Source organism: Solanum dulcamara, chromosome 4 (assembly GCF_947179165.1).
Source record: "Solanum dulcamara chromosome 4, daSolDulc1.2, whole genome shotgun sequence".
Lineage (NCBI taxonomy): Eukaryota > Viridiplantae > Streptophyta > Magnoliopsida > Solanales > Solanaceae > Solanum > Solanum dulcamara.
This window is the reverse complement of record NC_077240.1, coordinates 24,645,810-24,657,894: the sequence shown is the minus strand read 5'-3', so window position 1 is coordinate 24,657,894 and position 12,085 is coordinate 24,645,810. Positions and strand designations below refer to the sequence as shown.

The 12,085-nt window shown below is 37.3% G+C and overlaps 1 protein-coding gene across 1 annotated transcript in view; it reads right to left on the bottom strand.

The window, feature by feature from the left end:
• LOC129887061 (uncharacterized) overlaps positions 1 to 12,085 on the bottom strand; it is a 44,768-nt gene that overhangs the window by 15,157 nt on the left and 17,526 nt on the right. The window contains exons 7-11 of the mRNA XM_055962014.1: positions 9,338 to 9,464; positions 3,178 to 3,311; positions 3,031 to 3,090; positions 2,528 to 2,763; positions 1,156 to 1,585 (exon numbers count right to left, since the gene is read on the bottom strand). Coding sequence (XP_055817989.1) covers positions 1,156 to 1,585; positions 2,528 to 2,763; positions 3,031 to 3,090; positions 3,178 to 3,311; positions 9,338 to 9,464 — 987 coding nt within the window. The remainder of the gene's footprint in view (positions 1 to 1,155; positions 1,586 to 2,527; positions 2,764 to 3,030; positions 3,091 to 3,177; positions 3,312 to 9,337; positions 9,465 to 12,085) is intronic.

Genomic DNA, 12,085 nt, shown 5'->3' with positions numbered 1-12,085 from the left:
TAATAGATGGATTCAAGACCGTAAAGCAAATCCACTTAAAAGAAGGAAACATCTTATATTTTCAGCAAACTTTGTAATACAAGAAGCCCTTGCACTAGAAATGAAAATATTGTATACCGAGGAAAACAAAATAAGGCTTTTAAGATAGAGAACAGGAACTTTAACAACTTCCAAGTGAAAGATTAAAGATAAAATAGTTACTGAAAAACAAGCGTAATTCAAAATAGAACTACCTGTACCATTTGAAATCAATCAAAATCAGCTTGGTACGAATTCCAGTTTATGCAATCTGATTATTCGGTACAAAGGAAGTACTTATTAGATTGTCGTGTTTGATAAAATAATCAGCCAAAGGTTCAAAAAAGGGACTTAAAGCAAAGATATTTGATGTTCTACTCCTTCCGTGTCAATTTAAGTATCTTAATTTGACTAGGCACAGAGTTAAAAAAATAAGGGAGACTTTCGAATCTTACGGTTCTAAACTAAACATGTCTACAACGTACCAAAATGCCCTTTGAATCTTGTGGTCTTAAACATGCCAAGTAGGGTTTTGGAATAAAAGAGTTACTAAATATAGAAAATATCATTGTTTTTTCAACAGACCAATAAAGTAAGACACATAAATTGAAATAGAGGGAGTGTATTGAGATCTCATTGGAATTAATATCAATAAGAATATCTTCTAAATTTAATACATGTGACACAAGAAATTGCAAGAACTTTTAAAGGTAGTAAGACAAAAGTTTATAATCAAACAGAAGCTCCATGATCTACTTTTCTTGATTTTGATGTGAAAAGAAAAAGAAAAAGAAAGAAAGAAAGAAAAAGCTGCATTCTTCCAAATCAGAGAAAACCAAAAGGTAGAGGAACGGCTTCTGGAAGCATAATAGAAGTCTAAAAATATGGATTCAAGAAAGAGTTTTAGAAACGAGGACCGAGCAAGAGTATCTGAGACAAGTACGAATCTGATACAGGTCCATTCAATTTTTTATCGTTTTAACGGCCTGTTTTAAGGATCCATATAATGATAAATACAATGTCACACACATTTGGCAATGGTACGTCAATGCAAAATGAAGGGTTTATGCATCATCAGCAGTAACAAGATCTGACAGAAGTTATTTATCTAAAATTTGCACGAAATTGCATTCATACCGTGTATTCAAGCATATTTTTGTAGGGCCTTTCAACCTCACGGAGTACAAATGGTTTTCCGTTGATGTAGATAACAGGTTCTTCTCTCATATTGTGCCAGAAAACTGGACGTCCACCTTTGGAGCTACCAATCCTTTGAATTACAGATCGAATCCCACTGACAGTTGGATTTGCAACACCATATACAGGAAATCCTGGAATTTCTCTAAAGTTAGGAGCACCTTCTAATATTTCTGGTAAGCCAGGATGTTGACAGCCAGGACAGTGGTCACTCTTAAGAACAGTTTGAGGTCCGAGAACCTCTCCGTTCCTCAAAGCAGCTACTTGCCCCATCTCAGAAGGGCGACCATCAGCAGTGTCAACTAATTTCGCAAGAGAAGGTTCCAGGCTCGCATAGCCAAGTGCTCCCATTGGGTCTCTCCTTAGTAACCTGCAGCCAACTCTAGCATATAAGTCTTCCAATAATGCAGGATTCCTTCGGGATTTTACAGTAAAAAAAACCATCCCTTAAAAGTGCAAACAAGTGTTCACAAAGTTCTATAAACACTAGTCCAATGTCAAGAATCATAAACTAGCGTATGTAGTAATATTTTTTTCAATACAAACCATCATCCACAAAGATGAGATGTTACAAGGAAGCCTTCATGACATTAGAAACATTTAAGTAAATCAGGACACCAGCCACATATGGGACGTAACTAGATCAATGCATCGCATAGTAGAGACAACTGACTTACTAAACTTGAGAGGCTTCTCAAAGTTCAGATCCACAAGTTTACAGAGATGTTTCTACCTGTTCTCTCCAAATACCAATCCCCAATCCCCAAACCAAATAACTTAAAAGGGAACTAAGATGGGACAAATTGAACAAACTTAGTGATTGCATAGATTTTCTTGAGAAATATTGTAGTTAATTTTCTCCATATAATATTGGTGGTTTAGAATACTTAAATATTTAATGAACAAGTAGATTGCATGGCTGCTAGGGTGATCAGATGCCATTCAACAACTGAACTGAACATCAGTTTAGTATATGGAGATTAGACGTCGACTTTGGCCAAATTATGCTCGCATTCTGGAGGCATCTCTTAAATTTCTCACATAAATATAAGACAATTCATATTCTGTAAGCTTACGAAAGTTTTTCAGGCCTAAAAACAAACGTATACTGTATACACATGAATCAGTGACAAAATACTGACATGAAAAAATTATGTAAGATAACCACCTAAAAGAGTCGGTTGCAGCAGTAATATTGTGTCAAAAAAGATAAAAGAGTAAAACAATAATAAGAATGACTACGACAAAAGTGTAACATAAAATCACGTAAGGAAATCACTTTAAACATAATAGCAGAATATTTTATCCTTACCGGCGGATTATACTATACAACTCTAGTCTTGCTTTCATCCAATCACTAAAGCTGCAATGAGCAGAGGAGCCAGAAAAAAGTGCATCTCGTTGTGTATGGAGATATACAGCAAAACATATGAGGAAATAATATCTTTCTAGGTACTCCACAAAAAATGAAAGTGCTGCCTCTTTCTTCATCTCATCAGGTTGGCGCAAAATGCTATTGCGATATATGGCAATAGATTCACGTAGGTTCTGCATGTAGATCCACGTATTAAATTCAAAAATTTGCATCATAATTTTTTTTATCTCAGACCCACACAAAAAGAAACTGCAAAACTTCAAGCATTCTAAAATGAGATGAAATAAAATGGATGATAGGAAGATTCTTCATGGGTTGTTCTCACCATAATAAGCAGATCATGCCAACAAGAAGACATAATAGCAGATTGTGCGGAGAAAATAACCAAATGCAAACCATAGTAGAAGCAAGATATTTTCTCACACATAATACACCCCTACCTGCATAGAGGAACATTTGTCTATGACCTTATCCACTTGTCTTTTGCCTTCGACACCACCCTATAAAGCACAACTCCAGTCAATATTAAATCAACAAAATGTCAAATCTGCTAAAATTATTGAAATAGAAAGTTATTGTTTTGCTACCTCTAATACCCGAATCAAGCTTCTAATTACAGTATATTCCCCTCTACGGATTGCCTCCTCTGAGTTTGCTAATGTATCGTTCAGATTGGAGATGCAGTCAGAAATTCTACCAATGGAATTGCTCCTCGGAATTCCTGTTAGATGAAAACATCTCAAGTAACATTTCCAGCAAAGATTTAAACATAGAACTGATGAAAACTAAAAGAGTGATTCATGCAGACCCTGCAGGACATACAGGTCTAGTGATTTAGCTTTTAGATCAAGTGCCGGCAATCTACCTTCACAGTTTTTTTGAGGTAACAAAGTAATAAAACTTAATTAATGAAGGCAAAAAATTGACAGTATACAAGTATACACAAAAAGTAGAAAAATTTACAAGAAGATACAACTTTCTAGAAACGACAGTACATCACCTAAGCATCTATACAAATAAGAAACCTCGTGGACGCACAGAAGAAGAACAAGGCCAAGAGACTATTCTTCAAGTGTACAAAATCACTCCATCTTCTAAGAGTCCAACTAAACATCACTTGTTTACGCTGCCTGGCATCATCCACTGAATTGCAAACCATCTCAGTATTTTCCACCAAAAGCGAGACGCTACCCGACAATGTAAAATAAGGTGAATCACTTCTTCATTCGACCTTTTACACATAAAATACCAACTGACATATGTAATCTTCCTCTTCCTCTTCCTCCTCCTCTTCCTCCTCCTCTTCCTCTTCCTCTTCCTCCTCCTCTTCCTCTTCCTCCTCCTCCTCCTCCTCCTCCTCCTCTTCCTCTTCCTCTTCCTCCTCCTCCTCCTCCTCCTCCTCCTCTTCCTCTTCCTCTTCCTCCTCCTCTTCCTCTTCCTCTTCCTCCTCCTCCTCCTCCTCCTCCTCCTCCTCCTCCTCCTCTTCCTCTTCCTCTTCCTCTTCCTCTTCCTCTTCCTCTTCCTCTTCCTCTTCCTCTTCCTCTTCCTCTTCCTCTTCCTCTTCCTCTTCCTCTTCCTCTTCCTCTTCCTCTTCCTCTTCCTCAAATTCTCAATTGTCAAGATCAGTCCCTTCCCCCAGCTAGCCAAATGAAAAAACACACCTTTATCGAAACCTTGGAATCCATACCGATAGATATGTAAAAGGAATCTCCTCCATTACCAAAAGTTTGTTATACTACGAGTTAACAGAAAATGTGCCACTATTCCCCGGCCTCCAACTCCATACATCGTGCATTCTTGTGTTTGATGAGAAATTCAACTAAAATTTGAAATTCTAAAATTTCCTAGTTTTGAAAGTTTCTCCTAAACACCAAATACCAGTGTTGTGAAAGGCTATCGCCTTGTCGCCAATGGTGAGAGGCGAGACGAGGCGACCCTTCATCGCCTTTTAGCTTTATGGCGAGGCAATCTTCAAAAGGCGATGCCATGGCGAAAATGGCGAGAAAGGTGAGAGGCGAGAAAGGCAAGAAAGGCGTCGCCTTTTGTATTTTCTTAAAAGAAGGCGACCAATTTAGGGCTTTAAAAAAGTTAAAAGACAATTTTAGGGTTTTCTTTCCAAATTTGCACAGCGGCACTCTTAGACTTAGACTGCGACTCCAACCAGTAGACTCGACTAGACTTTTCCGACGACTCCAAAGTCCAACCAATACGTATTTCTTCTTTTCTTCTTCAAATTTCTTCTTCCTGTGTTTCATTTTCCTCCTTTTTCAGAACTCAGAGTTACTTCTACCTCTGTTTGTTTTTTTTTCTCATTGTTTTGACTTTTGTTCAGTTTTTTTCTCATCAAATTCTAAAATTTTAGTATGTACTATCTATTTTCAATTTTTGAATTGAAATATTTGCTAATATGTTATTGATATTGAGATTTTGATTATTTATACATGCAGCTAAATATTTTAATTTTTTGGTATTAATTGGCGCCACACTTCAAAAAGGCGAGCGGCTCTCCTTGTGGCGAGGCAGACCCTTGTCGCCTTTCGCCGTCCAAAACACTGCCAAATACCTTGTAACATTAGTACATGTGGAACTAGCATCTCCTTTTGGATAAATCTAGCATATGCCAAATACAACAACAACAACAACAAGCCCAGTATAATCCCACCATGTGGGGTCTGGGGAGGGTAGAGTGTACGCAGACCTAACCCCCACCTTGAAAGTTAGGGCGGCTGTTTCCGAAAGACCCTCGGCTAAATGAGAAATGAAATTCTCAAAGCATCATTCCCACACTACTTGTGACACCAAAAACTTACCCTACCTCTATCCCCCTCCTCAAATGATACATTCTCATTAAACTCTTCCCATCCCTTCGATAAATTCGTCTATATACAAAATCGATATAAAAGTGACATTCTTACTCATCCATTCCCCTTCCAAGACCTCGTATTTCTCCACGGTCACCTCTCTCCAATGAGTAAACCCCAAATCTCCATAACCACTTACCTAGTAAAGTCCACATCAATAGTTTGCTATCATAACAATCTCCTACCAACCGAATGATACTTCTCCACCCCGTTAGTTGAATTTTATTGAGTTTCCCTTCAGAGTTTTTAAACAGGATTGACTAGGCTCAACTTGCAATGACACGTGCCTTTTCATCCTCTGCCACCCATGCCCCCCTTTTTTAGACATTTTTGCAAGTAGTAGAATGGGTGGGCGGCAATCACAATGATTTCTCATTGTCCAATTAAGCCTTTCTATTAAGTGTGTAAATCAACTACTAGCAGGAATGAGGGAATTAATAGCAAACCTAGTTCTTGCACAACATGTCCTACGAATATATGAACACTCTTACTAAGAAATTGTAAGACTTCGGAACTTGGAAAGTCGGAAAATTGAAGTTGGAAGGTGGAGTACAGAAAATCTCAGTACTACAGCCTTGTATGAGACCTTGTACGGTGTATAAGCTTACACGGACCATATAGGTCGATCATGGAAGGGCCTGTGCAAGAAGGAAATTTTGAGTTGGGGACCACAGAAGGTTCTACGGTCCGTATAGAGTCCTACGGACCGTAGACCGGCTCGTGGTGGGACTGCTGAGGAATGGGAAAAAGAGTGACTAGATGGATGAGGTTTTACGATTAGTGGTGGGTCCTACTGACCGTGGAAAGGTCCATGGAGGAGAGGTTGCCTAGAGTGTGAAGAGTTGAGGTTCACAGACGATTCACACGACCCGTCGGAACCCTACGGCCGTAAGGGCTTCTGTATAAATCCACCTTCAAAAGCCCTGATCACCTTCATTCCCACGGACCCTTGAGCACGGTCTGTGGTACTGTGTACGGCCCGTAGTGGCCTCCGTATGGGTCATCCCCAGGAACCCAATTCTCCTTTCTTTCCACGGAATTGTACAGTCTGTGGAGCCTTGAACGGCCCACCTAGGGCATCCATGAAGGGCACTTTGATAGTTATTCCCAAGGTTATTTTGGGCAATTCCCCTTCATTTAACATTGATACTAGGTCGTTTTGAGTATATTCCCAAGACCTATAACTACCCAACCTTCAATTTATTCCCTAATTTCTTTTCAAGAACTCAACACAAAAATCATCTCTCTAGAATTTCTTCCCCAAAGATCTATCTTCTTAGTCAAGTCAAGTTAGGGCTCCAAGGTCAAAATCAAGTCTCCACTGCTAGAAGCTTGCAATTAGGGCTTTGATTATCAAGGTATGTGGAATTCATCCATGGATCCCTTCCATCTATGGAGTCCTAAAGATTTTCTAAATTCTTCTTTTATGAATTATCTTCTAGCCCTAATTCTTATGAAATTGCATTGGATCAATTCAATTATGGTTTATTTCATTATCATTGATCCACTTATGTATGTTTCAAGTTAAATTGCATGTTTTCAATTGATTTTCATGAACCCGTGCCTTATGCTGTTTTTCAAGTATGAATTTAAAGAATTATGATCATGGATTGATATAGAATTTATGAATGATTTATGAATGTTTATCAAGGGATTATGAATGACTCATGATAAGTAATGAATGATGTTTCAAGTATGTTTTCAAGCAAGTATAATGGTTGTGAAAGGGTTTCACACATTCATGATAAAAGTGAAAGGTTTTCTCACAATATGCAACGAATCATGAATTAGATGCTTTCAATTAAGTGTCTCTTACGGATTGACTATGTTATGAAATCATGATGTTTTCAAGGAGCTATTCTTATGACTAAGTATGTTTCCGTTGGGAGTTGTACTTAGCACCTAGTGGACTAGTGGCGATTACCCATGTCCCATAACTACGTGTCACCCCTAGGTTTAAAGGAGATTGGGTGGTTACAGAAATGGACTTAACATCAAACCTAGTCCTTGCACTCTTACCCACGAGCTTACACCATCAATCTGGCCAAGGCTCATTCTTCTCAAAATACTCATATTTTATATGATTAGTTCAACGACACTACACTTGAACTCAGTGACCCTTTAATGGTTTTGTGTCTCTTTCCTTCTAGAGGCATCATCTACACTATTGTGGCATTTTTCGAGTAACTTTTTCAAGTAAAATATAGTCTGAAACTTTTTTTCCTTAATGAAATGGAATTTTAGGTGTTGCATCCTAGTGAAATTGAATTTCCGATAATTATTCCAAACAGTCTTATTCTCTTCTCTTTGGTCAGGGCATCAGAGTTAAGGGATTGAGTCTCTCCTCTAAACGTTTTTTTCCTTAAGTAGTCCCACTTCTAAACATTGAACATCATTATTCTGAAAGAGTCTTCTCTTCCTTTTTCTTCACGTATCAAAATTTGGATAGATTTTCTGTGATCTAGCTGAAGTTGCTCTCATTTTGCCTACCTTCAATCGAGTTTGACTCTCTTCTGTCGTGCCAGGCGATTGAGTCCCTCAGCTAAGCATTAAATTTCCGATACCTATTCCTTAAAATATTCTTTTTCATCTCTTCTTCATGATATTACCGTTTGGTATTGAGTTCCTCCTTTTAACATTGATTCTGATGACTATTCTAGAAAAGTCATTTTCTCTTCTCTCTTCATGATATCAAAGCAAGGTATTGAATCCCTTCTCTGAATAAATGAATTTCAGGTCACTATCCAAAGAGAATAAAAGAGGTCCTTCCAACTAAAAAGGCTTAATAAAACAAAATCCAAGAACAAAGAGCAAGAGAGATTTTGGTGTATCTGGACGTAAAGGAAGTGAAGATGTTCTTATGGTGCATCAACTTTCACACTGTAGTCTAGATATAACCAATTCGGTTGACATAATCTCTTCTTTTATATTGGTTTTAAGCATGGGATTTTTTCATTTATGTCCCCTCGATCAAACTTAATTACCGGCGCTAGCCAAAATATACAAAATCTATACTCTGATTATGTATATTAAATGTATATGTATATTTATACTTAAATATATAAAACCTAGACATATGCTGGTAATTTTGTAAACTAGATCACCCAAATGCATTGGCTTGTAATTATCCCTAAAAGTATTGTATTTTTTTTGGTTTCCCACCTGGTCTCCGATAACCGCATTGGGACCCGACTAAATTCAGATTCGTGACGGGAAGTCCCAGATTGGGAGAAGTATTATATTAGACAGAAGCAAACTGATGTAAAATATTTACATAGGAAAGCCTTATTACAGGTTGTGTAATGAGCTCAAAAAGTCTATAATGGCCTCTACATCATTTGCAATTTGCATCTTACACAATAAAACAATAAAGAAATGCATCTGTCCTTAATGCTGATACCAGATTCCTCTTTGCTCTCAAAAATTCTTGTGTTACTTCTTTCCAAATGATCCGCCAGATGGAAACAGGCATTGTATTCCATATCCTTTGCTTGTCCTTCCCCAGCCCTTTCAAGTACCAACATTTTAGGAGCTCAGTAATTGTCCTAGGCATTTCCCAGCTAAACCCCCCCCCCCCCAATAATATTCAGAATGAAATGCCAGACATGTGTGGTGAAAGTGCAGTGAATGAAAAGATGGCATAATCTCTTCCCTGTAAAGTGCCAAGATAGTCTTTAAGATTTTGTCAGCTGCCTAACTATTTAGTTTACCTCTCTGTGCAGGAGCTGATCTATATTTTCTAGCAATATGTACTTTTGATGTTCTGCATCCACTGGATGCCATTAATGAAATTACTTCATAAAAAAAAATCTAAGGGCATGAAATATTTATAAATTGAACATTGAAGGGAAATGCCAGGTCTGACATGAGAGAAAATAAGAATTACCAGAAGCCCCTATACGATTAAGGTACACCAATGTAGCAATCACCATTCCTGTCGTTGTTCGCCCACGTCCCATTTGGCAATTAAAAATAATCTGAGTGTTCACATCAGCTTGGGAAAATCTACGAACCTAAAGATCAAAAGGAGACAGAAAAACAAAAGGAATAAGACAACCAAATGTTCAAATCAATCAGGGAAATGATTTAGTAGAGAACATCCACATTGAAACAGAAATATTTATATAAACAAAAGCACAATTTTAAGAGCATAAATGTGGTCATAAACACATGTCTGCCATCCATTTTTAGACTACTTGGTTGAAAAGGAAAAAAATTTAAAACCATATCCTGTCAATATACACAAAAGAAGTCCGCTTGACGAGTCAAGACAGTTGCTATATTATAACAGAAACGTGAAGGTTTAATTTCAAAGGTAAACGAAAACCATAGCTAAGCTCCCTCCAGTTACACAAAATTAAAGACATTCTAGCTTAAAACAACATTACATTCCTTTCTTTCTTTTTTTGATTGGTGAAATGGAAAACAAGAATTCATTAAATCCCTTCTTGTTCTAATTTGCAATCTAGAAACCTTCCCTCACTAGTTTTACTGAAATTTAAACTCAAAAGTGGTCCTGTTATTTGGAATTTGTAATAAAGAGCCCAATTGTCATTACCGTACCCTAATTAGCTTTACTAATTAGCTCTTGTGCAGATTACCAAAATCACCCTCCCAAGGATAGATTGAAGATATACATTGTAACCTAGCCGCGAGGTTATGGTGGGATTTATGTGGTTTGGCATCCCATGGGTGATGCCAAGAACTGTACAAGATTTGATGTCCTTCTGGAAGAGTGATAGAAGGAGAGACACAAAGTGTGGAATGTCAATCCACTCGTGTTGATGTGAGTTGTTTGGAGAGAGAAATAGAAGAGTTTTTGAAGGAGTAGAGATGAGTTTTACTCAATTACGTTGTAGCCTCTAATCTCTTATTTTCTTTTGGTGCAGGTAGTCACTCATTGTATAGAAGGTAGGGTGATATTTGTAGAGAATCATATCTTTTTGTAGTTTCTCTACTTTTTGATATACCACTTGTATATGGTCATATGTTTCTGGCCTTGTTATTAATGAAAATACTTTTACTTGATAAAACAAAAAAAAGATATACTAAAGAAGAAATAGTTGACTATTGCTTAATCAAAGATGAGGTAGGTGTGGAGTCAACAACAAGAGTTGGGACGTTAACTTCAGCTAGAACCTTCGATGATTAGAAGGTGGAGGAAGAACATGTTTTCTAAATAGTACTCCCTCCGTCCCAATTTATGTGAGTTAGTTTGACTTAGCATGGAGTTAGATATTTGCCATGCTATATCAACTTTGAAACTCAAAGACTTCCCCTTATGCAGCTGTATGGGCAGAAAAGGCACCTAGAAAATTAGGATTTTCAGGACAGCATCTGGGCAGTGGAGAAGCCAGGAATTTTAAAAGGAGGATTCATAAAATTTGAATATATGACCCTAAAGCAATTTTTTTTACTATATTTGCCACTACAAGGGGATCCAAAAGTTAATATATATATATATATATATACATACGGAAAAAAAATTGCCCTATTTGCACGATACTACTTTCCAACAAAGGGATTTAATTTAACCCCCTTCCTTGGTTGTGGCTCCGCCACTACCTTTGGGAGTCCGATCTCACTGGCAAAAATCTTATATGTTTAATTAGTGCTTTATATATGAGGGACTGAAAAGAGGTTGATCACCTACTGTCACACTATAATTTTCCTTCTAATTTGTGGAGTGATGTTTAGAAAGACAGAAATCAACTCAGCGATGTCAAATACAGTGTAACATTTGAAATGCTGGAGAATGTGAAGAGACAGGGAGATAAGTTACTCGGACTAGTGTGCGGGTGACCGATACGGATGCAGATCTAGAGGTGAGATTCTGCATGATCTAAATTTTAAGATTCGAGGGAATGGATCAAGGTACAGATACGGGTGCTGGGATTTGGCTAATAATAATTCAAATATCTAAAATCAGAGTTATATGTGTAAATTATGAGACATTATGTGAAAAACCAACAAGGTATTCCGAGGAGAAAATATTGACCAAGAGGAGAACCCAGAGGGAGATATAAGGAAAAGGACTGACATAGAAATTTCTATATACAAGGTATTCCATTTTCCTCAATTTCACTTTAGCTATTGTTTTGATTACAACAATCATTGTATCAATCCCATATTTCTCCGTTGATTTTGGTCAAAGTACCCAAAATTGGTTGACCAGATCCGATCGGATCATACTCACATCCACACCCACGTTGTGTTGACAAGGGTGCGGCATCGAAAGAGAAGAGTCCGAGCAACTTGTAAGGGAGAACGGAGAATGTAATAACAGAGATTTTAAAGGACAAGAAAATTCATGAATGAAGGAACATTTTGCTTATACTTTAAAAGAATACATCATATTCTCTATTGTGTAGATGATTGTGTGGGATTTCTTGATTCAACTCTTTAGTACAGTCTTTTAGTTTGAAAAGAACTTGTACACAGGGGTCTCCCTTTTGTTAAGACAAAATAATTACTTGCAAAATTAAATTGAATTTAGAGCAGATAGAGATGAAACTTACCCCTAATTTTATCTTGGTAGTAAAGTGCAAATCGCTGATTTTTTACTTATAGCTATTTTTCTAAGCCAAAACTAGAAGATATGAATAAGTTGGAGGAATGTGAACCATAAATGCTT